The 25,288-nt window shown below is 42.4% G+C and overlaps 1 protein-coding gene across 1 annotated transcript; it reads right to left on the bottom strand.

Moving 5' to 3' along the window:
• LOC117563186 (envoplakin-like) lies at positions 1–22,839 on the bottom strand. The gene is made up of 22 exons (XM_034241374.1): positions 22,635–22,839; positions 16,369–16,468; positions 16,086–16,240; positions 15,201–15,324; positions 14,980–15,111; positions 13,796–13,837; positions 13,227–13,388; positions 11,461–11,568; positions 11,271–11,366; positions 10,485–10,595; positions 8,611–8,757; positions 7,519–7,673; positions 7,310–7,407; positions 6,242–6,414; positions 5,931–6,109; positions 5,304–5,442; positions 4,727–4,920; positions 4,483–4,633; positions 4,310–4,393; positions 4,085–4,213; positions 3,899–3,991; positions 1–3,800 (listed from the first exon to the last, which is right to left on the bottom strand). The coding sequence occupies exons 1-22, from the start codon at positions 22,658–22,660 to the stop codon at positions 279–281; spliced, it is 6,120 nt and encodes a 2,039-aa protein (XP_034097265.1). The 5' UTR covers positions 22,661–22,839; the 3' UTR covers positions 1–278.
• Positions 22,840–25,288: the final 2,449 nt, after the last annotated feature.

The raw sequence follows: 25,288 nt of genomic DNA, 5'->3' as shown, positions 1-25,288 counted from the left end.
TGAATGTGAGGCTTTTGGAGTTTAATGAACACTTACATAGGATTTAGCAGCTTGAGAGTGCTGCAAAACAATTTACCATATAAAACAAACAGTACCCTCATGTATATGCAGACCAAACAAAAAACCACTGAAAAGAGAATTCAGTTTCACCAAATATGTCGTTTTTCCCTCCCAGTGTACACACATATTCATATTTATCTTTACGTGGATCAGTTAGTAATATCACACACCCTCTAGCACCAGTAGCTGCGACAAATAAAACATCTTGAACTTCACATCTAATATTTGTTGGATCTGAAGCGATAGTTAGAGTAAGACGGGGCGTCCGTGGCATCAGTAGAAGCGGCAGGAAGCAGCAGGAGCCCTGTGTGGTTGTCTATCTTACACCGATCCATCGCCTGCTTGTATGAGATCTTCTCTTTCGTGATGGGGTCCACCAACTCTTTCTTGTAGGAGGTCTCATCTTGTAGCTCGTCAGCTGTTTTGCTGTCGATAATATTAGTGGCGAGAGCTTCTTTGACTGATAGGCGGCCTGCTTTCGAGGGATCCACAAACCCACCGGTGAGGTACTGTGCCTCCATATACCTCCTGGCATTTTCTTGAGGAATATACCCTTTACTTGCGGCGGGTCCCACTGCGAGACGGTCTTTGGTCATGGGGTCTTCGACTCCTGTGAAGGCCTTTTGGGCATTCAGAAGCTTGTGCATGTCACTCGTGTCAATGAGCCCACGTTCAGCTGCATTGTGGACGGATAGTTTGTCCTTTTTGGCGAGATCAACGATTCCCCCGGAGGCTGCTTGGGCCTCCAGCAGCTTCAGAGCTGTGTCGGCATCAATGAGTTTGCGGGTCAGGGCACTTCTCACGGACATGCGGCTTTCAGTGGTGGTGTCTAAAATGCCGGAGATGGGGAAATACTCATCACCTGCTGTGGAAGTGAGGTTGCTCAGACTGCCACTGTTGTGACTGTTGAGTTGAGTTGAGCTGTTGTATTGAGTGTTGAGGCTGGGGAAGGAGGACCTCAGGGAGCTTGGCATGTAGCTCAAAGGAGAGGGTGAGGAGGTTCTGATGGGTGATCGTGGGGCTGAATGGATGACTGGAGGAAAGACGGGCTTGCTGGGTTCCCCTGCGACAAGGAGGGAAAACTCAGTAATGGACATTTTCCCTTCCTTGTAGCAGGACATGTCGTACTGGGTCAAGCGACCATCCTTCAGAGCCTCATTGATGGAGTACTGCTTTCCACTTTTGCGATCCTGCAGGATTGTTGTGTCACCACCTGGACCAGTTGAAGTGATTTCCTCCCAGTCGCATTCCAACTCAGACAGCTTGATGTAGTGTTGGCGATCAATCAGCCCCTGTGCATAGGCATCATAGGGAGACATGTTTTTACCGGTCTCTGGATCCAGGATGGTGATCTTCGTTGAGAGGTTTATCTCCCGTGTGTGAGTTTCAGAGTGGTCCTCTCTCTGGACACTGCTCTGCAACTCGATGATAAGTGTGTCTCTCTGGTGTATTTTGTCCTTCTCGTTGAGGATTTCTTTCTCCAGCCGTCCTAGGTCAGAGGATGACCTCAGACTCCTCTGCTTGGACATCATGTTTCTCTCACTGATCAGCTTGGACTGTTGCTGGAAGGTAATGGTGATGGTATTTCTTTGAGCCTCTAGCATTTTGAGCTGTCTGAGTAGATCCTCCTTCTCTCTCTGCATGGTATCTTTGGTGATGACGAGAGCGGTTTCTTCCTCAGATGTCACGGAGTGCGACGTATGCAGGTGAGTAATTCTGATGTGGAGGTTCTGGGTGTCATCTTCCTGGTCACGCCTCAGATTTCTCTCCTGCATTACGAGGTCTCTCATATGTTCCCTTTCAGCCTCCAACGCCGGGTCTTTCTCTACGCGAACAACCTCTCTGTAAACAACCTTCTCTATTGTTTTCTCCTTTTGCAGAATCTCCAACTTTAACCTCAGGTTGCGGATTTCTCTCTCAATACGACTGATATTGTTGGCCTCGGTATCCTTGTCGGCACGTATACCATCAGTAAGTCTGTCCAGCTTAGGATCCCGCTCCACTTTCAGGATCTCCTCGATGATGATCCTTTCCTCAACGGGTGGCGGAGCGTTTTCCAATTCAAGAATGCGAGACTTGATCTGCCTGAGCTCGGACTCTACTTTAATCTTCTTCTGGCGTTCATCCATCTGAGCCAGGGTACTCTCTTTGTCTTGAATCAGCGCTCTGAGCTGTCTGACCTCTATATCAAGCTTTCTGCGGGCTTTCGATTCGTCGTCTAGGTTCTTGTTCAACTTGTCATGCTCCACTAACTGCTTGGGGTCCTTCTGAAGACGCACCACTTCTTGCATGACTATCTTCTCATCGGGCTTCTGCCTTTCGAGGAGGATGTATTGGTTCTGGATGTCAAAGAGCAACTCCTCCACACTGCGGCGTTGTTGGATCTCTTCTCTGACATTCCTCCGGAGTCTGTCAGCCTCTTTTTCAAGGAGAGGATCATTCTCATATTTGATGAGCTCTTTCGTGACCAGCTTGGTCTCCACTTTGGACTTTTCCACCTTCAGCTCATCTCTGTCTCTGCGTAGTCGGGTCAGCAGCTCGATGGTGGTCTCATAGTTGACTAGCAGACGGGAAGCTTGGTTGTTCAGCCTTTGCAATTCCCTGGTAACCTCTGGGCTTTTCTCTTCTTTGATCACTTCCTGGGTCACCTCCTTGTACTCTATCTTGGGTTTCTGAGAGCGCAGGGTGGTCAGAGTTGTAACCAATGTCTTGCTTTCGTACTCCAGGTTCGTGCGGTTACGGCCAGAGTCCTGAAGTTCTTTCTTCAGACGCACCAGCTCGATTTCTGTCTCAGGATCAACTCTGTAGATCTCATTGATGATCTCCTTGACCTCAACTTTAGGTCTGAGCTTTTCCAGCTCACCATAACGTATCAGCATGGTGGTCAGGTCCTTCAACAAGATAACATTCTCATCCTTCTCCTCCTCCAAGGCAATTCGCAGCTTCTTTGACTCTTCCAGCGATTTTGGATCTTGCTGTACTTGCTTTACCACCTTGGTGACTATCTTAGGTTGGATGGTGGGAATGACCCTCTCCAATGTGTTGATCTGGCTCCTTGTGCTAAAGATGCTAGTGTTGAGCGACTCGGACCTGAAATCCTCCTCTGAGATATTAGTCTGGAACGTGAGAACAGATTTCAGCATCTGTGGATCCTTCTCAAGCCTCACCACTTCTTTCTTAACGATCTTCGACCTGGTTTTTTGTTTCTGCTGAGACAACACCGTGAGCTCGGTTTTCACTTGAATTTTCTCAGTATCTCTCGTTTGGAGCATCAGCCTTATCCTCTCTATCTCTTCTCTCATCCTGACGGCGTCTTTGTCAAGCTGGGGGTCTCTCTCATACTCCGTCATTACCTTGGTCAACAGTCTGGGTTCGACTGTGATCAGCTGTGTTTCCAGTTTGTGGATCGTCACGTTGATAATTTCGATCTCCGAACGGGTTCTTGTCCTCTTCAACGACTCATCCTGGATCCGACTTTTCAGTGACTGTAGTTCCAACTCCAGTTTTGGGTCATGGTAGTATTGCACCACCTCCCTCTCCTCCAACCTCTCCACTCCTTTCCTACTCTTAAGAGACACAAACCTCTTACGGTATGTTTCCAGGTCTCTTTCAGCATGCAAGCGTCTGGCTACCTCCTCACTTAATTCCTTTTTCAGACTATCACTTGCCTCCAGGTCCTTCCTGTCGCTTTTTAGCTGCATCTGCTGATTGACCACCACCTGACTGACTTTCTGTTCATTCTGCACATGAATAAAAAGATACATGTAATTACTTTGGGCAGGTAACAATGGGAATAATTATTACTTGAGTGATGTATTTTGATGCCATAATATCGTACCCTGGCCTTGATGTGTTTTGTTGTCTCCAACTGGTTGAGTATCTGCTCGTTTTCTGCAGACACCTCGGAGAACAGGTTCAGTAGATTTTTCTCCTGCAGAAAGCAAAACAAGATGCGAAGTTGAAGATGACGGAGGGAACATTTTTATTGAAAAGGTAGAGATTTGTCATGAGTTTTTAAGTGTACCTTTCTCTGTACAGCCTTAGCCATGGTTGAAGTTTGACGCAACGTTGGGACTGGTTCCTCATAGTCAACATCATCGTCATCGTCCTCATTCAGAGTGCCACGGTAAGTGTTCAACTTAGCGTCATACTCCTGAAAGGAAATGCATTTATGGATTTAAGGATTAAGTAAAAGTAAGTGCGCGCTTAATTCACTGTAAATAAGAATATTGATATTGTCTGAACTCACATTCAGGACGCTCTGCAGATCTCGGGACAGATACTTGACTCGGTCCAGATCATCGGATTTCTTCTTGATGTCCTCAACTACTTTCTAAACAAGAAATACAGAGAGACTTGAGTTAGTTTGTATTTAGAATTTGGACACATTTGAATGTATTTAAAGAAATACTTCCCACTCACCCTTTGAGAGTTTTGTTTGGTTGTTATTTGCTTCACATCGTCTGTAGGCTTGATGGCGTTATTGGGCAAATTGAGCAAGAAGAAATCCAGTCCCTGAACAGCATTCTGGAAATCTTGGTTTTTATTGGTTGATTGCTTTACGAGGGCAGATCTAGAGTGAAACATGAAAAACAGTCCATTGTTCAACAAGTCGGGACTCAAAAAACCACAAACACAGTTACAACTTGCATTTAGTTTGACTCACCTTTCCTGGAGCTGATTATTGACAGACGTGTAGCGGTTCTTCAGCTGTTTCACCTCATTCTCCTGGCGGCGGATGTCCGGACAGTATTCATTGAATGTCCGCTGCAAAGAGCTGCAGGACTGCTCCGTCAGGTCCAAGTCTCTGCCTAGTTTAGTCACCTCATCCTTCTTGGCGGTGACATCCTGACGCAGAAGCTGTTCGGCATAAGGATAAAGACAGGTTACGAACTTGTTTGCTCCTGAAATTGTTAAATCTTTAACAATTGTGGAAGAAATCTTTTTGGTGGAAAAACTGAGATTGCGAGAAACACAACTCAACAGAAGAATTGACTCTATACAAGACTCAAAGCAAAGACATTTGACTGGAACAATAGATACGTGTATCTTCAAGAATATAATAACATGAAGACATATCCCTTTTCTTTTATTTGTATTGCCTTGCTGGCCTTTTGTTACATGATTGTAATGTTTTTGTAACCAGCATGTTATTGCCATGTATAATGTGACAATAAAGATTGAAATTATAACAACAACAAAAAGTTAAATCTTTGACTTGTTTCCTTTTATAAGTACCACACCTGCAGCTGCTGGTTGCGACCCGGGAGGGCGTTCGGTTGATCATAAATGGCGCCTTCTTTAGCCAATTTCTCCTCGAACCCAGACACCATGCCTTCCACATTCAGCTTCTGCTTCTCCAGGAACATGGAGGCTGTGGCCCTGGTAGAGAGGAGAGAAACACAACTTCCTGTTAGGAAAACACTGAATGTCCTCTTCCAGTCTGAGAGTAACGTGATCACAAAGGTATCCCAACTGTAGCTGTAAACATGACAGGATGTGTGATGACCTAGAAGAGCATCAGGACTGTTTGAGGCATATGATAGCTATGTGATTAACATGATGATTCAGCCTCTATGGAGATAGACATCAAGCATGCTCATTTCTGACGTGGAGCTAATCTGAAGTAAACATTGAATACTGCTTTCTATTCCTCCATCTTGTGACTGTGTAACTCCCTCTCTTGGATATCAGCATGTGAAGGACACTGTTCAGGAACTAGTTGATGCTCTGTATGTGATGACTACTTCCCTTCTGGAGAGGATCACAGATACACGGATCCTGAGGTTCAAGCTCAAGCCGGGGACCAGTGAGATTTTTCTAACACTTCCAAACAATAGAAATCATATAAAAGAGAAGTTCTTTCTTACTTTTTCTTATAGAGATCGATGAAGTTGTTGATGTCGTCGATCTTGTTGTTGGCGGCGCTGATTTTGAGGGGCAGGGAGGAGGCGGTGGGTCCGAGAGGCTTCTTGGCCAGAATGGGCTCCATCTCTCTCTGGAGAGCATTCTTCTCCGACTCCAGCTTCCTCACAGCCAGAGCAGATTTCTGAAAAGGCCAAAGTTCAATGGTGTTAATGATGGCATCAAAATAGCCAGGTTGAGTAACTCGGAGGTGAATTTCCACATTCACATAAAGACAAAACATGTATTAGATAATGAACTTGAGCCTATATTTCACCTCGTGCTCTTGCAGGCGTTTGTTCAGGTCCTGAGTCGGGTTGCGGTTGTCCAGCGGGGATCTGAGGCGATTCAGGACTTCTTTCTCGTTCCGCTGCAGGGCTTTGTTGATCTTGTCCATTTCACTGGCCAGCTGTGCAGCTCGTGGATCCTCAGGAGCACTTTGAACAGCGACTGAGGAGGAGAAATGACAAAAACTATACAATGAAAACTGCAAGACTCTTTCATAAAGACTAGGCATTTACACACCAAGGGCGTTTTTCTCCTGGCGATTCATTCCTTTGTAAATATATTTTTCGACGTGTTGTTTTGGTCATTAAATACTTTAACACAGTAATGTAATAATATATTGCAAAAAAACGGGTTACGGGAATGCAATTTTAACGTGTTTTTGGTTGCTAACAAGTGTCTAAATGAGACGACTAAACATAATCGCGGCCAACATTAGCCGCCTTTAGCTTAGCGGTGGTGACATGAAGTCATGTGACCGTGCTGTAGTTCCTTTATAGCCCAACATTAGCCGCCTTTAGCTTAGCGGTGGTGACGTGAAGTCATGTGACCGTGCTGTAGTTCCTTTATAGCCCAACATTAGCCACCTTTAGCTTAGCGGTGGTGACGTGAAGTCATGTGACCGTGCTGTAGTTCCTTTATAGCCCAATATTAGCCGCCTTTAGCTTAGCAGTGGTGACGTGAAGTCATGTGACCGTGCTGTAGTTCCTTTATAGCCCAACATTAGCCGCCTTTAGCTTAGCAGTGGTGACGTGGAGTCATGTGACCGTGCTGTAGTTCCTTTATAGCCCAATATTAGCCGCCTTTAGCTTAGCAGTGGTGACGTGAAGTCATGTGACCGTGCTGTAGTTCCTTTATAGCCCAACATTAGCCGCTTTTAGCTTAGCAGTATGAAATCATATGACCGTGCTGTAACGTTAGCTTTTTTAAAGCAAACACATTAAGGGTTGTTAATATGTGGAGATTCTTCTTCCATGTTTATTTGTCACTTCTTGGTATAGGACTTTATATTCAGGAGAAACAAATAAAGGTGGTCCTGTTCTGATGTCTTTCTTCTCACCTGCTTTCTGAGGGTGGACCACCTCCACAGTGGGGTTCTTCAGGGAGGACATGTGCACAGATCTACGGCTCTTCAGATCCCTCAGCGCTTTATCCAGACTGAACACACACATCATGTTTCATTAAAAAAACATCACAGGATTTGTTGTTATCACATAATAAAAGGATGTCGAGAAAACATACTGTAGGGTGTGTGTTTGCACTCTGTACCTTTTGACTTTCTCCAGGGCCTCGGCGTTAGGGGGGGGGATCATAAAGCATGTCCCTGGGAGGGTCCTGGTCTTCCCACTGTCGCTCTGGAGCACCCAGTTCTTATTATCAGAGTTGGACTTTAGGGTTAGAGTCTCTCCACGCCTCACTGTGTCCTGAAGCACACGTAGAGGAAGATAAAATGAAGATAACAAGAATATATAAGGTACGTTAGAGGGTCTTGAAGATATTGTTCCGATCAGCCTACTCACTGTAGTGCTCCATATCATCTGTTTTCCCTGAATAACAAGTCCCTATCATTTGTGTCCACTTTAATTGTCCTCTCCATGATGGTATGTTTCTGTTTGTATCATGTTCAGTTGCTTTTACCTCTTAGAATATTTAACAAATTGTACGGTGTCCTTGAGTGTCATGAAAGGCGCCTTAAATCAAATGTATTATTATTGTCTTCAGTGATTTTAATACTAAGTTAAATGTTCCTTGTATCTTGTCTTGGAGAAAAATGTCAGACTTGATCCGACAATAAAGTATTATCCTATTATTATTTATTTAAAAAGGGACAGTGCACATTAATTTAGCCAAGAGGCTATTTCTCATCTGTAGTCCCTGGACAGATTTTGTAAGTCACCCTAAAGACACATTTCATTTTAAACAAGTAAATACAGTCAAATTAAAACATGCAACATAATCGGAAATCGTAATAATAAAAAAATAAAAAAATAAAAATGTTAAAACACAGGCAGTGTCTTAAAGAGGAAGATACAATTAAGATAACAAGAACTTATAATATATATAATGTACGTCTTGAACAGTGATCTGAACATCTTCAGGGTTTTAAATGCTAAGTTAAATGTTCCGTGTATCTTGTCTTGGTAAAAATGTCAGATTCAATCCGACAATAAAGTATTATCGTATTATCTTTATGATGCTCCTAATCATTTATTTTGGCATGGGTGTGTACTTCTTGGATTATTAAATTAGGATTTCTGATTCTGATTTTGACTTTGGAACAGAAATACAGGCCTTTCCTGTCATAGGAAACCCTGTTTGTTTTAAATATCAAAGTCTGTAAAGCACTGAAACGTATCTTACAGCTTTATCAGCCCAGTCACAGAGGGCCAGGGCGGAGGTGGGTTTGGTGGGGAGGGTCCGACGGAGCTTCAGAGGAAAGATGCCGCTGCTGAGCTCTCTGAGGTCAGAGAGACGCTGATCGTTCCTCCGGACCGCCGGCTCATCGCCCTGCAGGAAACATTGTGTTAGAATAGTGTTGGGAAAATCCTGAATGTCCTCTTCCAATATCAGAGTCACATGATAACAAAGGTATCCCAACTGTAGCTGTGAACATAACAGGATGTGTGATTACCTAGAAGAGCATCAGGACTGTTTGAGGCAGATGATAGCTCTGTGATTAACATGATGATTCAGCCTCTATGGAGAGAGACATCAAGCATGCTCATTTCTGACGTGGAGCTAATCTGAAGTAAACATTGAATACTGCTTTCTATTCCTCCATCTTGTGACTGTTGTTAGAAATTCAAATCAATGTTTTGATGGCATAATGTACCTTAAATGTACCTTTAGTTTAAATGCTGTTTTATACTGAAAAACCAGAAGTTCTTGTGCACAACCAGTTAAGCTTTTATTCTGAAAATCCTTCATCTCCGGTTAGCAGTTAGCATGAGGCTAATATACCATTTCCTATAGAGATGAATTTAGCAGCGATATGATGTTGCACACCGAAACCTACTGATTTCAACACTACAACTATAGACGTATTATTATTGCTGAATATAAAATGAAGGTACAGTTTATTTGAGTACGTTATTGTTTACAGATGTGGGTAGCATGTGACAACATCCGGAACGACCGGAAACCAAACTGCTGTGAAGTATTCCCTGTATTTTTTTGGAGTATTGATTACAGCGTTTAGAATGTGTTAAATGAAAAGTCATGAAAGAGTTAAGGAGGAGAAAAGGCGTGTTTATATATATATTGAATGTACAATGTCTGTATCCTGTGATATGCGTAACAACGGACATTAAATACGCGGAGAGCCGGCCCCCAGGGAGGAGCCAGGAGAGGCTATATAAACAACGAAACCTGAGGGTTCGGCCTCTTTTCTCTCTGCTAGTGAGAGCCAGAGACAGCTGCTTTTCTGTCGGAAAATATCCTGTTTGTGACTTTACCACGCTTTTTATTAATTAAAGTACCAATTTGAAAACATCTCAGAGACTCCATTTAGTCTCCTTTTTAAGCTTCTCTTTCCTGGACGCGAGAATAACCATCACAGTTAACACTGTGTAACTCCCTCTCTTGGATATCAGCATGTGAAGGACACTGTTCAGGAACTAGTTGATGCTCTGTATGTGATGACTCCTTCCATTCTGGAGAGGATCACAGATACACGGGGACCGGTGTTCAGAAATAGATAACATTTTGAGAAAAAGTAAGATTTGAGATTTTTGAGAAAGTCCGATTTTTGTAGAAAAAAAGTCCGATTTTTTCCGATTTTTGTAGAAAAAGTCATAATTTTGAGATTTTTGAGAAAAAGACAGAATTTTTTTTGATTTTTTAGAAAAAGACAGAATTTTGAGGAAAAGTGCATTTTTAGATTTTCAGAAAAATACCAACAAATTCTTTTTTTTGTTTCAACTACTTCCATTCTGGAGAGGATTAGAAATACATGGATCCTGAGATTGAAGATCAAGCCGGGGACCAGGGAGAGTTTTCTAACAAATAAAAACACTATTGAAGGGAAAACTCTAAATGGAAGAGTCTTGTAAATAAAATATGTGGAACGGAAACAAAAATACGGAGGATTAGAAATGTAGTTCATATCTTTGAGGACAGATGGGAGGAATGGGTGAGGTATAAACAAACATAACAAATGGCCCTTCGGTTAGATGTTGACAATTAATGTACCTAATTTCTTAAATGCTAATTAAAGAATATAGTAGCGGTGTTACCTCCAGAGCCATCAGGACCTCTGGGTTGCTCTTCCCTGTGAGAGCCTTCGGGTCCAGATTGGAGTTGAGCCTCTCCAGAGACTCGGACAGCGTCTCTGCCTCCAGCTGGAACTGTGACACAAAATATATTCACTTAAAGGTCTCCTATCATGCTATTTGTAGGCATATATTATTGGATATATACAAATATATAAAAAATGATGTGTTTAGCTCAAAATACCAAACAGATCATGCATTTTAGACATCCCTGTATTCCAGCCCTGTTAGAAAAGGGCTGATACTGGGTCCTTAGCTTTAAAAGAAAAATAAGAGGAGGCGGAGCTAATGCCTGATCAGAAATGCTGCCGTGATTAAATGCCATATCATGTTCCAAACCACATCAAGGATTCTCTCTGAAACAGTTTGGAGCTCAAAGGCTTTCTCTCTTGCCGGTTATACCACAAGGTGAGTTCCTTTCTATTTCCTGCTTCTTCACACACATGCTCTCCAGTACAGGCTAGCTCTGAGTGTTAGCGATGCTAATGTAAACACCGACCATTACGTCCAAAACAGTCGGGCATTGTTTCTGATAGCAATGTTTCTGATAGGGCCTGTGGGCGTAAAGCCAGCACATATTTCACATATTACGTCATATCGGATACAAATCTGGATCAGCACCGTTGTTCCCCCGTTTTTAAAGATTTGGGTACGGAGGAAAAGAGAGAGGGTTTTGTAATCAGGTGCTGTACTTTACTTGGAGTTTTTCCGCTTCATGCAACATAGTCATTGTTTTTTTAGGCTCTCTACCTTCTTGTAGTCTTCGATGTTGTCCAGGTGTATTTCCTGAGCCAGACACAGGTTGAGGAAGGCCTGCCACTCCGACTGCACAGCGTCTCTGTGAGCCTGAGAAATACAAATGCCTCAGTTTAGTATATTACATTTGTTATAATCATTCATCATATTTGACCCATCACATTGATCTAGGTGACAGCTGTACCTTTATGGTGGAGCTGGCAGGATGTTTCTTCTCAACGAGTCGTTCTCCTTCCCCCTGCAGCTTGATGATCTCCTTCTCATGAGATAGCAGACCGCTGGTTTTGAATTTCTGAAAAAGACAATAGAAGACATGATTACAACCTCTACTATATAAAATACGTCAGTAAATACCCCATTGGAGAATTTAAAAACAGAGGTTGCTAACGAGTGTCTAAATGAGACGACTAAATGTCATCACGCCCAACATTAGCCGCCTTTAGCTTAGCGGTGGAGACGTGAAGTCATGTGACCGTGCTGTAGTTCCTTTAAAGCCCAACATTAGCCACCTTTAGCTTAGCGGTGGTGACGTGAAGTCATGTGACCGTGCTGTAGTTCCTTTATAGCCCAACATTAGCCACCTTTAGCTTAGCGGTGGTGACGTGAAGTCATGTGACCGTGCTGTAGTTCCTTTATAGCCCAACATTAGCCACCTTTAGCTTAGCGGTGGTGACGTGAAGTCATGTGACCGTGCTGTAGTTCCTTTATAGCCCAACATTAGCCACCTTTAGCTTAGCGATGGTGACCTGAAGTCATGTGACCGTGCTGTAGTTCCTTTATAGCCCAACATTAGCCACCTTTAGCTTAGCGGTGGTGACGTGAAGTCATATGACCGTGCTGTAGTTCCTTTATAGCCCAACATTAGCCTCCTTTAGCTTAGCGGTGGTGACGTGAAGTCATGTGACCGTGCTGTAGTTCCTTTATAGCCCAGCGTTAGCCACCTTTAGCTTAGCGGTGGTGATGTGAAGTCATGTGACCGTGCTGTAGTTCCTTTATAGCCCAGCGTTAGCCACCTTTAGCTTAGCGGTGGTGACGTGAAGTCATGTGACCGTGCTGTAGTTCCTTTATAGCCCAACATTAGCCACTTTTAGCTTAGCGATGGTGACGTGAAGTCATGTGACCGTGCTGTAGTTCCTTTATAGCCCAACATTAGCCACCTTTAGCTTAGCGGTGGTGACGTGAAGTCATGTGACCGTGCTGTAGTTCCTTTATAGCCAAACACTTGCTCTTTACTTCAAAAAGTGGTGCTAAAATGTGGAGATTATCCTGCTGAACTAAACGTGTAAGTATCATAAACGTTTGTTTGACACAGAGATTGTTTTCTGCAATAATCCATTGTCTTTTTTAAAGGAGCCTCATTTGACTCATTCGGCCAGCAGCTAAACTAAAGTTACAGCACCGGTTACACCTGTTGGATCCAGAGCTGGTGTAACTGGCTCTTACAGCATTATGATTTATGGTAAACTGGTAAAAGACTTTTAAATATTCCTCAAAAATCTCCCATAATAGGCGCTTTCACACCGGAGTACTTTTCCCCCGAACTAGGCCGATAGGGGGGGGGAGATTTTGGTTTCACACCAAAAATATCTGGGCCTAGTCCCTAGCTCGCGCGAACCTTTTCACCCCCAGATAGTCCCAGCTAGAGAGGTGGTGCTTTCCTGGGGAGGAAATGGTTCGTGGGTGTGTCGGCCACACTAACAATTTCGGATTGGCTCGGCAAATTGCAAGCCACGCCCCGTAAAACTCCGAAACGTTTTGTGAACCCAAAGCATAAGAAGAAGAAGTGACGTCAGCGGCTTCATTTGCCTAATCCTCCCTCAGAGACTTATTCCGGTGAGAACGCGATCTGCTAGGACAGTTCGAGGGACTAAAGAGTTCGGGGGGACTAAGTACCGGGGACAATACCGGCTAAGTGCTTGGTGTGAAAGCGGATAAAGACTCCCCCCTCACCTCGTACTCCATGCGGACACTGGGGGCGTCCACCAAGCGGTCGCTCCAGTCTCTCTGCAGGATCCTCTCCTGCTGCCCCGACAAGTAGCTCAGCTCCTTCCAGCAGCTTTGCACGTACTCATACAGCGAGGCCAGGTGAGCGCGCCGCTGCTGAGACAACTCCTGCACAACCAGAGGAGGGAAAAGTGTTTATCATACAGTGTGGTGTCCGTTAACGCTTATTGGCATACTGCATGGATTTCTGGAGACTCAAAACTAGAAACAAGTGGATGTAAGTTAGTTGTATTTCAATACATCCAAAGGTTCCTCTGATATCCAAAGACTCTTACACTATTATATTAGAAAGTGCAGTAATCAATATTGAGATTTCGATTACATTTCGATTCCTTATGGAACCCTATCAGATGCAAAACTTAATATACATGATTATGAAACCGGCCTCTAGCATTGTGAGTATTTCTGAGACATCTGCTGAACCCCAACACACAGCATGCATTACATACACACATCCCTCTGAACTTAACTCAACTCAAACACACTTCAAAGCCTCACAGGGAGAAAAAACTCACACAAAGTTTGTCATATTTGTCCTTGAAGGCGGCGTACTGCTCCTGAGAAGAAAGAAGAAGAAGACACAGGTGAATGATTCATCCTGAAGTAATATTTATGTGTTATTATTAGCCGGGGTGGAGATACTGTGTTCAGTTGTGTGTGCATGTGTCTGTCTGTCCAAAAGCATATTTTAGTGACTGTTTTACACTTAGGCTACTAACGGCTGACTCAACACTCCTCTCTACAGGTCGCAAGTGATCAACAACTGCGTATTTAGCTAAAGGCATTTCTGGTATAGCCTAGGATAAAAACCAGTCTGCTGGCTTTTTGTCATGGCTCAAAAACCATTACAAATATTTTAGAAAATATTAACCAGTGGCACTACATCTGCACAGAACATTTGACTGTTCATGAGGGTTAGTGTAGTGTCTCTAAAGTGGTGTGGAAATTATTATTAATGTCCAAAATCCAGGTTTGTGTTGCAGTCTTGAATGTAAGGAAGCCTGGAGGGACAATAGAGCGGTGCAGAAAATAAGTCTTAAACCCTGAATTGAGTCTGCATTTTATCTGAGTGAAGTCATGTGACCGTGCTGTAGTTCCTATAGCCCAACATTAGCCTCCTTTAGCTTAGCGGTGGTGACGTGAAGTCATGTGACCGTGCTGTAGTTCCTATAGCCCAACATTAGCCTCCTTTAGCTTAGCGGTGGTGACGTGAAGTCATGTGACCGTGCTGTAGTTCCTATAGCCCAACATTAGCCACCTTTAGCTTAGCGGTGGTGACGTGAAGTCATGTGACCGTGCTGTAGTTCCTATAGCCCAACATTAGCCTCCTTTAGCTTAGCGGTGGTGACGTGAAGTCATGTGACCGTGCTGTAGTTCCTATAGCCCAACATTAGCCTCCTTTAGCTTAGCGGTGGTGACGTGAAGTCATGTGACCATAATGTAGTTCCTTTATAGCCCAACATTAGCCACCTTTAGCTTAGCGGTGGTGACGTGAAGTCATGTGACCGTAATGTAGTTCCTTTTCAAACCAACATTAGCTTTTTACTCCACAAACCATAAAGTGGTGTTACTATGTGGAGATTATCCTGCTGGACAAAACGTCTAAGTATCATAAACGTTTCTTTGCCATATGTATGTATTGATTGTGATGTAACACTGTTTGCTGGAGGTCTGCCCCTCTCTGGTTGTGTGCTGTTACCTTGGAGCTGGTGCTGCTGGGCTGCAGCTGGTCTTTGTACGCCTCGATCTCCTGGTGCAGGATGTTATGTTCTGCCATCTGCTTCTCCACGTCAGGCAGCTTTGGGCCGTACGCGTCTGACTTTAACTGTCTCTGTAAATCACAGAAACAGGACCGTTTTCAACCTGTGATCTTTATCAGTCATGCAGATGTTCAGTTAACAAAACCCAAGATTAACTGACCATTTTGTCGTCCAGCAGAGGCCCCCAGTCGATCTTCTGTTTGGGATCCAGAGGTTTGACCTGGGAGTACAGCTCCCTGTAGATGGAACAGTCCTTCACCCAGCGATCGTGGAGGTTTTTCACGCTGCAGGAAGAGGAAGCAGAGACAAAGAGAGCTCAGTCAATGAAGCGTAGAAGGGTAGAGAAAGGGGAATGTGGAAATGAATATTTGAGGTGGCTATAAGTCTCGATGGCATGCGACACATCGAGTTTTAGGTGCGTCTGTTGGCATGCATGCAGCGGTGGAATTTAATAGTACACACACAAGGGAGTACTGTGCTTAAGTTCAACTGTTTTATTTAATACGACTTTACACTTCACTAATCCACAACATTTAAAAAGGGGTAAATACTTTTTACTTCACTTAATTCATCCTACAGCTAGAGCACTACTAGTTACTTTAATAAGCAATATTTTGAATGAAAAATAATAATATGATGATCAAATATGATGTTGTGTAAGAAATGAAACTAACCAACTGTTTATTCAATAACATCTGAACAATTAGACAATTAAATAATGTTTTAGAGAAAATAATTGGCATCTATAACCATTTAAGTATTTGTATTTATTTATTGTGAATAACATTTCGTTTTTGGTAGATGTTCAAGCCTGTTTGTACTTTAGCTTATTAAAATATGTTTTACATTTATTTTTGACACATTTTGAGTCATTTATGTTTTTTAGTGAAGCTCGAAATTATTTTTACAATTTAAAATGTTTTTTTGTTTGTTGATAAAAAACCTCATCTCCCTCCATCTCCTTTTTGTATTTCTACTTTTACTTGAGTAACAGGTGAGAGTGCTTCCTCCAGCACCGCCTGCATGTCTCTGGGTATGAACTCACTCCTTCTCGATCTCGTGGACCTGCGGGTGCCCCAGCCTCTTGGCTTTGTCCACGTCCATGAAGAGGTCCTTCAGGAGCCCCTCGGCCTGCGACAGGGTGTCAGCGTTCTCCCTCTGGTGGTACAGATTCAGGTTCTTCTCATCGCGCTCTGTGTCCTAAGAGGGGAACAAAGGAGCTTTGTTTTTCTCTGATTCTATCTTTTTTATCACAAGGAAGTTTGCATCAGACAATATTAGCCATTTTGAAAAGTGTGCCCAGCAGGTGTACATGACACCTCTCTTACCACGCCCAGATGATGCTCTGCAGCCAGGATGCTCTTCTCTACTTGGTCGGCATTTACCTGCATCCGAGAAATCACCACAGCCAGGTCCTGGGCCTGAGCCCTGGGTACAGGAACAGAGAGGTGACGGTTAAAATCATCCAAAACACTGCAATGTGAGAAATACTGAAGACAGAAGAAAAGTTATAGAAGAATTTAAAGAGGTCTTATTCTGCTTTTTGGAGTTCTCCCTTTCCTGTAGTGTGTTCTATACTGTAGGTTTAAGTGCATGTAAATGGTCTGCAAAGGCTAACATCCCTGTGTTCCCTCCATTGGACTCCTTTGTTTACTTCCTGAACATGGTGACATCACTATGTAACACTCACGCTCCTATTGGCTAGCACTCCAACACATTGTACATGGTAGGCTAAGGGGCGGGACATCTCTAAGTTGTTGACCAATCACAACAGAGCCGGCCAGCTAACCAATCAGAGCAGACTGGGCTCTGGTTTCAGACAGAGGGTGAAAAGAGGTGCTGCAGCACAGGCAGTATGAGAACAATAAAGAGCTAAATTCAGCAGGAGAGGACTCTTTAAAGTAGAGACACTACACACTGATATACACCTGAACATCAGCAGGAGAGGACTCTTTAAAGTAGAGACACTACATACTGATACACACCTGAACATCAGCAGGAGAGGACTCTTTAAAGTAGAGACACTACATACTGATATACACCTGAACATCAGCAGGAGAGTACTCTTTAAAGTAGAGACACTACATACTGATATGCACCTGAACATCAGCAGGAGAGGACTCTTTAAAGTAGAGACACTACACACTGATATACACCTGAACATCAGCAGGAGAGGACTCTTTAAAGTAGAGACACTACATACTGATATACACCTGAACATCAGCAGGAGAGGACTCTTTAAAGTAGAGACACTACATACTGATATACACCTGAACATCAGCAGGAGAGGACTCTTTAAAGTAGAGACACTACATACTGATATACACCTGAACATCAGCAGGAGAGGACTCTTTAAAGTAGAGACACTACGTACTGATATACACCTGAACATCAGCAGGAGAGGACTCTTTAAAGTAGAGACACTACATACTGATGTACACCTGAACATCAGCAGGAGAGGACTCTTTAAAGTAGAGACACTACATACTGATATACACCTGAACATCAGCAGGAGAGGACTCTTTAAAGTAGAGACACTACATACTGATATACAGCTGAACATCAGCAGGAGAGGACTCTTTAAAGTAGAGACACTACGTACTGATATACACCTGAACATCAGCAGGAGAGGACTCTTTAAAGTAGAGACACTACATACTGATGTACACCTGAACATCAGCAGGAGAGGACTCTTTAAAGTAGAGACACTACATACTGATATACACCTGAACATCAGCAGGAGAGGACTCTTTAAAGTAGAGACACTACATACTGATATACACCTGAACATCAGCAGGAGAGGACTCTTTAAAGTAGAGACACTACATACTGATATACACCTGAACATCAGCAGGAGAGGACTCTTTAAAGTAGAGTCACTACATACTGATATACACCTGAACATCAGCAGGAGAGGACTCTTTAAAGTAGAGACACTACATACTGATATACACCTGAACATCAGCAGGAGAGGACTCTTTAAAGTAGAGACATTACATACTGATATACACCTGAACATCAGCAGGAGAGGACTCTTTAAAGTAGAGACACTACATACTGATACCACACCTGAACATCAGCAGGAGAGGACTCTTTAAAGTAGAGACACTACATACTGATACACACCTGAACATCAGCAGGAGAGGACTCTTTAAAGTAGAGACACTACATACTGATATACACCTGAACATCAGCAGGAGAGGACTCTTTAAAGTAGAGACACTACATACTGATACACACCTGAACATCAGCAGGAGAGGACTCTTTAAAGTAGAGACACTACATACTGATATACACCTGAACATCAGCAGGAGAGGACTCTTTAAAGTAGAGACACTACATACTGATATACACCTGAACATCAGCAGGAGAGGACTCTTTAAAGTAGAGACACTACATACGGATATACACCTGAACATCAGCAGGAGAGGACTCTTTAAAGTAGAGACACTACATACTGATATACACCTGAACATCAGCAGGAGAGGACTCTTTAAAGTAGAGACACTACATACTGATATACACCTGAACATCAGCAGGAGAGGACTCTTTAAAGTAGAGACACTACATACTGATATACACCTGAACATCAGCAGGAGAGGACTCTTTAAAGTAGAGACACTACATACTGATATACACCTGAACATCAGCAGGAGAGGACTCTTTAAAGTAGATACACTACATACTGATATACACCTGAACATCAGCAGGAGAGGACTCTTTAAAGTAGAGACACTACATACTGATATACACCTGAACATCAGCAGGAGAGGACTCTTTAAAGTAGAGACACTACATACTGATATACACCTGAACATCAGCAGGAGAGGACTCTTTAAAATAGAGACACTAGTACATTTCAATTCAGTACTTTTACTTGTAACAGAGTATTTTAACACCACAGTACTTCTCCCACCTCTGCCCTGCAGTACTTTACCTGATGTTATACAAGATAAACAGTTTCAGGGTGGAGGTTTCACAACTTCCATTTACTCTGCAGGAGTCACACATTTATAACCGTGTGTCATTTTATACAACATGATCCACGGCAGCCACAGTCACTCCTCTAAACACACACACACACACACACACACACACACACACACACACACACACACACACACACACACACACTCTCTTTATACTCTTTATCAACTGGATTATAGCTTTAAACACACACGGAGAGAGAAACCAGAAATTAAAGTCGGTTAATGCGACACCCCTCAGGCAAAGAAACAAATACAGAGAGAGAGAGAAGTCAGACGAGGCGCATACGTTACTGAAGTTAAAGTAGAAATACAACAGTGTAGAAGCTCTCTGTTACACGTAAAAGTACTGCATTTCAAATCTGGATGAATATTCTAATAATCAGATACATGTCGTGGACGAAAAAGGACAATAGTGGCTTCTGAAAGGAAGTTAAGGGGGGAAATACTCTAATAAAGTACAAGTATATGAGAGCTGTGTGTACTCTGGTATGTGACAGCGGGTGTGTTTGCAGATCGTGTCTGAAGGCAGAGGGAGCGGCAGGGCAGGGTCTCAGTGTTTGCTTTAATCGGCAGTGAGTCAGTGAACGCATCACCTGATTTACACGTTTTGTTATGTATCGGACAGAAGTGGATGAAGTTGGGTTGACTTTGTGAAGCAATTCAACGTGGCATGCCCTCTATGTCATCTAACAGTGTTGCCTTCCAGTTAAAGCTAAAACTGGCCAAAATAAACCAACACAAATAAAGAAGTTCATGATAAAGTCGGACACATGTTGGACTTTTTAAGTATCGAAATGTAAACATAGCTTGTCCTAAAAAGTACGTTAGTTTAATCAGCAATATTTACCAAAAGCATCAATTTAAAATTATAACTTTACAAAAATGGCCTCATGTAAATCCAGTATTTTATGTCAAGGCATTTTCGTCGTTAGATTAGGAGCAGGAAATATTTGACAAACTGTTTTTCATTCTGGGTTAATCTGCTGATCGCTCGTTTGGTTTGTAAAATGTCATAAAATCACAAACGTAGAACGAGACATTCGTCGTTCTGTCCGGCCACAAACAATATATATCAAATAATAATAATTAAAAGGCAGAAAAGCCTAGTTTGACGAACTGGAACCGTGGTATATTTGGCATTATTACATGAAAACGGATTTAATAAATTATCAATAACACAAAGTAAGACATAAAATGGGGCGGTGGTGGCGAAGTCGATAGGGACTTAGCTTGGCAACTGGAAGGTCACCAGTTCAAGTCCCGACAAGTGCTACCGTTCCCCACACTGCTCCCCGGGTGCCCTTCAAAATGGCAGCCCACTGCTCCTAACACTAGGGTGGGTCAAATGCAGAGAAACAATTTCCCCACGAGGGATTAATAAAAGTCCATCTTAAAAATGACTTTCTATTTGTTACTATTCATAAGTGCCGCTTATTTAATGCTGCTGTGTCTGTTTTATAGCTGCTTTACTTTGTCTTATTTTAACTGGCCTGGGAGAAGCCTCGTTAAAGTTGCATTGCTTCATTGCGAGACAAAGACTCTTCATAGGGTTATTTTTGATGTCAATTAACTTATTGAGCAATCAACCAATTGTATCATCTCTATACGTCGTTACTGTCGTTTAGCATCATATTTTGTCAAATCATCATTTTGTATGTCATAGAGCCAGTAACGAGTAAGCGATACAAAGGTACCTGGAAATGCACTGACTAAATGTATCGTCACATTCCTCCAATGGGAGTGGTAAAAAGGAAGTCCTCCGCCAGCATTCCTGGCGCTAATGAGAGGGGGGGGAACACCCTCTTATTACCCCCCCCCCCCCCCTGTGTCCTGATACGGGTGTGTCAAAAATAAATAGTTTGCTTTCATATCTCGTTGGCGGAGGAATGACAGAACAAACAGGTCTGAGATGGATGACATGTCAGGGAGGAATTAGTGAAGGAATTCTTCTTTGTTCCAGAGTCCACGCCTGAAACAAGAGCAACACGTTATGTGATAAAGAGGACATTTGATGTCTCTACTTTAAAGAGTCCTCTCCTGCTGATGTTCAGGTGTATATCAGTATGTAGTGTCTCTACTTTAAAGAGTCCTCTCCTGCTGATGTTCAGGTGTATATCAGTATGTAGTGTCTCTACTTTAAAGAGTCCTCTCCTGCTGATGTTCAGGTGTATATCAGTATGTAGTGTCTCTACTTTAAAGAGTCCTCTCCTGCTGATGTCCAGGTGTATATCAGTATGTAGTGTCTCTACTTTAAAGAGTCCTCTCCTGCTGATGTCCAGGTGTATATCAGTATGTAGTATCTCTACTTTAAAGAGTCCTCTCCTGCTGATGTCCAGGTGTATATCAGTATGTAGTATCTCTACTTTAAAGAGTCCTCTCCTGCTGATGTTCAGGTGTATTTCAGTATGTAGTGTCTCTACTTTAAAGAGTCCTCTCCTGCTGATGTCCAGGTGTATTTCAGTATGTAGTGTCTACTTTAAAGAGTCCTCTCCTGCTGATGTTCAGGTGTATTTCAGTATGTAGTGTCTCTACTTTAAAGAGTCCTCTCCTGCTGATGTTCAGGTGTATATCAGTATGTAGTGTCTCTACTTTAAAGAGTCCTCTCCTGCTGATGTCCAGGTGTATATCAGTATGTCGTGTCTGAACTGGGACGTGTCTCCATGCTTTAATGTTCAAAAAGCTTTTTATTTTTCTCATCATCACGTACAATGTGTTGGAGTGATAGCCAATAAAAGAGTGTTACATAGTGATGTCACTATGTTCAGGAAGTAAACAAAGGAGTCCAATGGAGGCGTTTCAGGCAGAATAGGGCCCCTTTAAGTTAAAGTAGCAGCATCGAACTTGAACTTCAGTAAACGTACTTCACATGGTAAAGGTGTCGTAAACATGTCCAGTGGTGTTGTTACAGTAAACACTGAGAGATGTTTCATTCATTCTCCAGAGCTCTGAATGCTTTCTTTGAAAGAATGAATGAAACTAATGTGTACTTCACACCCCTCATATATGTATACTGTATATTTAGTACCGCGATATCCCTTTTTTTCTTTCCAGTTTTTGACTCTTTTCCTTCATTTTTTTTCAAACACTGTTGGTATCCACTGTTATAACAACTTTCTTTTTTTTTAAATGTAAAATAAATGTTTGGAAATACTTTTGGTATCCTTTGGGATAAAATAATAATAAAAAATATATTAAAAAAATGTAAATACTGATGCGTAAATGCGTATAAATTGATATTAAAAAATAATTATATTAAATAAATAAATATAGGTTTTACTATGATAAAAACGTCATAAAAAACATTAAAAGATTTCATATATATTTGTTTTCTGTGTACTTTGGCATCCAATGTATACATAAAACATAAATACGTTTTGTTTTGTTAATCCTCTTGGTAGCCACTGTGATCAAATGATAATAAACAATATATTATGTGTAAGTATATTTAGTTTTGTAAACACTGATTTAAATAAGATCATGGTTAAAGAAGAAGCAGTTTGAATCAGATTTCAGGAAAGAAAACAGCGAAAGAGTCAATACAAGGTAACCTGACACACACACACACACACACACACACACACACACACACACACACACACACTTACTTGCTGAGCTTCAGAGAACTGGACATCTCTGGGTCTGTTCGGTGTCTGCTGTGATCTGAGAGTGTGTGTGAGAGTGTGTGTGTTCCTCTCTCTTTTCCCTCTCAGTCCACCTGTCGGCTCCTCCCGCTGCAGGTGTGTCAGGAGGAAAGCAGGCGGACCTGTTCTTACCCACAATCCTCCTGGGCTGCTGTCATGCAGCTCCTCCTCCACTGGGAGGTCAGTATCTGAATGATAGCACTGTTTAAACTGAGGGCTAAAGGTACTCTTTACTCATTTAAAGCGGTAAAACCACAGTGTTAGAAAGTGAAAGTCATACCAAAAGTACTTATTGTGAAATATAACCCGTAATCAAATATTTTAATAATTCTTTCACTGGCGTGTTAAGTTACAAAATTCAAAAAATGAGGAATAGGGGGGAAAAGGTTTACAATAAGTGTTCAAAGAAGTTAAAAAAAAAATATATGCAATAATAATAATTATAAATATATATTATATATGTTCTAAGTACATTTGCGCACAAAATGAAATGTGTGTCAAAGTTGAAAGTATTGTAATTAAGTATTAAATATAATAAGTACCCAGGGCTCGACATTAAGGACTGCCCGATGGCCCGGGGCCATCTAGTATTTAGCTCGGGCAATGAAGCCTCACCTGCTGGTTGCCCGATCGGGCAATCTATTGTGCCAGTATCATGCAGCTTGCGGATCCAGTAATGAGTGACCCGACAGTAAAACTAAACATATCTATAACTAGTTTAGGTAGTTTGAGAGGTAATTAAAATAGCTACGTGTGTGTTTTGTCCGCTCACCGCTGCATGTGATCATGCAGAGCTGCGTGTCCACTCGTCAGCCTGCTCAGCTGATCTCTCTCTCCCGTCAGATTAGACTTCACTCGCGTTTATGTCCATATCGATCAGATCCAGCTAGTTCTAGCTAATGATAGGACTACCTGTTTATTAAAAGACACCTACACAATAAGTGTCGCTATGCAACTGGGTGAGGCCACAAAGTATAGCGCAGCATTATGCATTTGTTTACATGCCCACCGGAACCCCGAGGCATTACCAACAGATCAACGCACAATCAACCCACACAGGACATCTCTTTCTCCACATTACGTGTTAGACATTATAATTGACTATTCTCGTCTGTCACATACTCTTTTGTCTGTCACATAAGTGGCGCAACTGAAGCGGTATTGCACTAAAGGGAAATTATTTTGACCGGACATTTAGATTTGCCGGCTAATGGGAACTATGACGTCGCCATTTTGTGTGCTTCGCGGATGCGCTCGGCTCCTCTCGACTGCTGCTGAGGTCTGCTCGGTCAGCTTCCGGATGAGGAGGCATTCGTTCGACCAACTTACAGTAGATAACATTACAAACATTTTTAACAGGGTTCATACCAGTGTAAATAATGTTTGTTTTGGCATTAATAACTGAATGTAATGTTTTCTACTTTTTTACATCTGGGAAGGCATTTGCCTTCATCAGATGGAAAGTGTCTTGACCAACAACTTAAGTGTTTCTTATAGCTATCCAGGGCATGGAAGCGAGCAAACACAAACAAGAACAAACAAACAAGTGAAATGAAGAATACAATTGAAATTGTACAATACAATATTGTGGTGGTTCATCTTATAATTCAGTCTAGAGAATGCACCAGACAGCATCTAAGACCTGCAAAAATCTAAATTGTCTAGGGGGACGGAGGCCCCCCAAACCCTTCGTGCCATTTCGTCCGCGCGCATTTTTCAGGGCAATCTCTATTGGGCTCAGGGCCATCTGTAAATTAGCTTAGATGGCCCACAGGGCCATCTCCCAAAATCCTTAATGTCATGCACTGGTACCTCAAGTGTTTTCTTAAGTACAAAGTAAGTAGATGTATTTAGTTTTATCCACCACTGCTTTAATGTAATATTGAATGAGTTGTCTCAGGTTCAGGGTTAGAAAAGAACCGGAAACTTTAGTTATTAGCTTTATTGTAGCTCCCAATAAAGCTAATAACTCCCACAGGATTGTAGCTGACATCCTCGTGGATTCATCTTCTTATTACAGACACATGCATTTCCTAACATTCGGTCTATATGCTGTAAAATGTATTATCTCTTGGATTTACACACGGCATCTATTGCACGTCTGTCCGTCCTGGGAGAGGGATCCCTCCTCTGTTGCTCTCCCTGAGGTTTCTCCATGTTCCCTTTAAACTGTGGGTTTTCTCTGGAAGTGTTTCCTTGTACGATGTGAGGGTCTGAGGACAGAGGGTCTAAGGACAGAGGGTCTAAGGACAGAGGGTCTAAGGACAGAGGGTCTGAGGACAGAGGGTCTAAGGACAGAGGGTCTAAGGATAGAGGGTCTAAGGACAGAGGGTCTAAGGACAGAGGGTCTAAGGACAGAGGGTGTCGTTTTTCTCATACTGATATTCTGAACAATCTGTGCTGTTGTATTTGCTGTAAAGTGTCTCTACTGTAGGCTATGTTTATTACATGTTCAGCACTTTGGCTCGACCAAAGATCGTTTATAAATGTGCTATAAATAAAACTTGATTTGATTTGATTTGATTGTATTTCCCATGTTTGTTTTTATTTAAACTACAACACTTTCTTTGTATATGATACGGTTTATGTTCTTCCTCTAACCCACATGTGTCAAACTT

The sequence above is a fragment of the Gymnodraco acuticeps genome, unplaced genomic scaffold (assembly GCF_902827175.1).
Source record: "Gymnodraco acuticeps unplaced genomic scaffold, fGymAcu1.1, whole genome shotgun sequence".
In the NCBI taxonomy this organism is placed as follows: Eukaryota; Metazoa; Chordata; class Actinopteri; order Perciformes; family Bathydraconidae; genus Gymnodraco; species Gymnodraco acuticeps.
The sequence above is the reverse complement of the archived record's forward strand: the minus strand, read 5'-3'. Positions and strand labels throughout refer to the sequence as shown.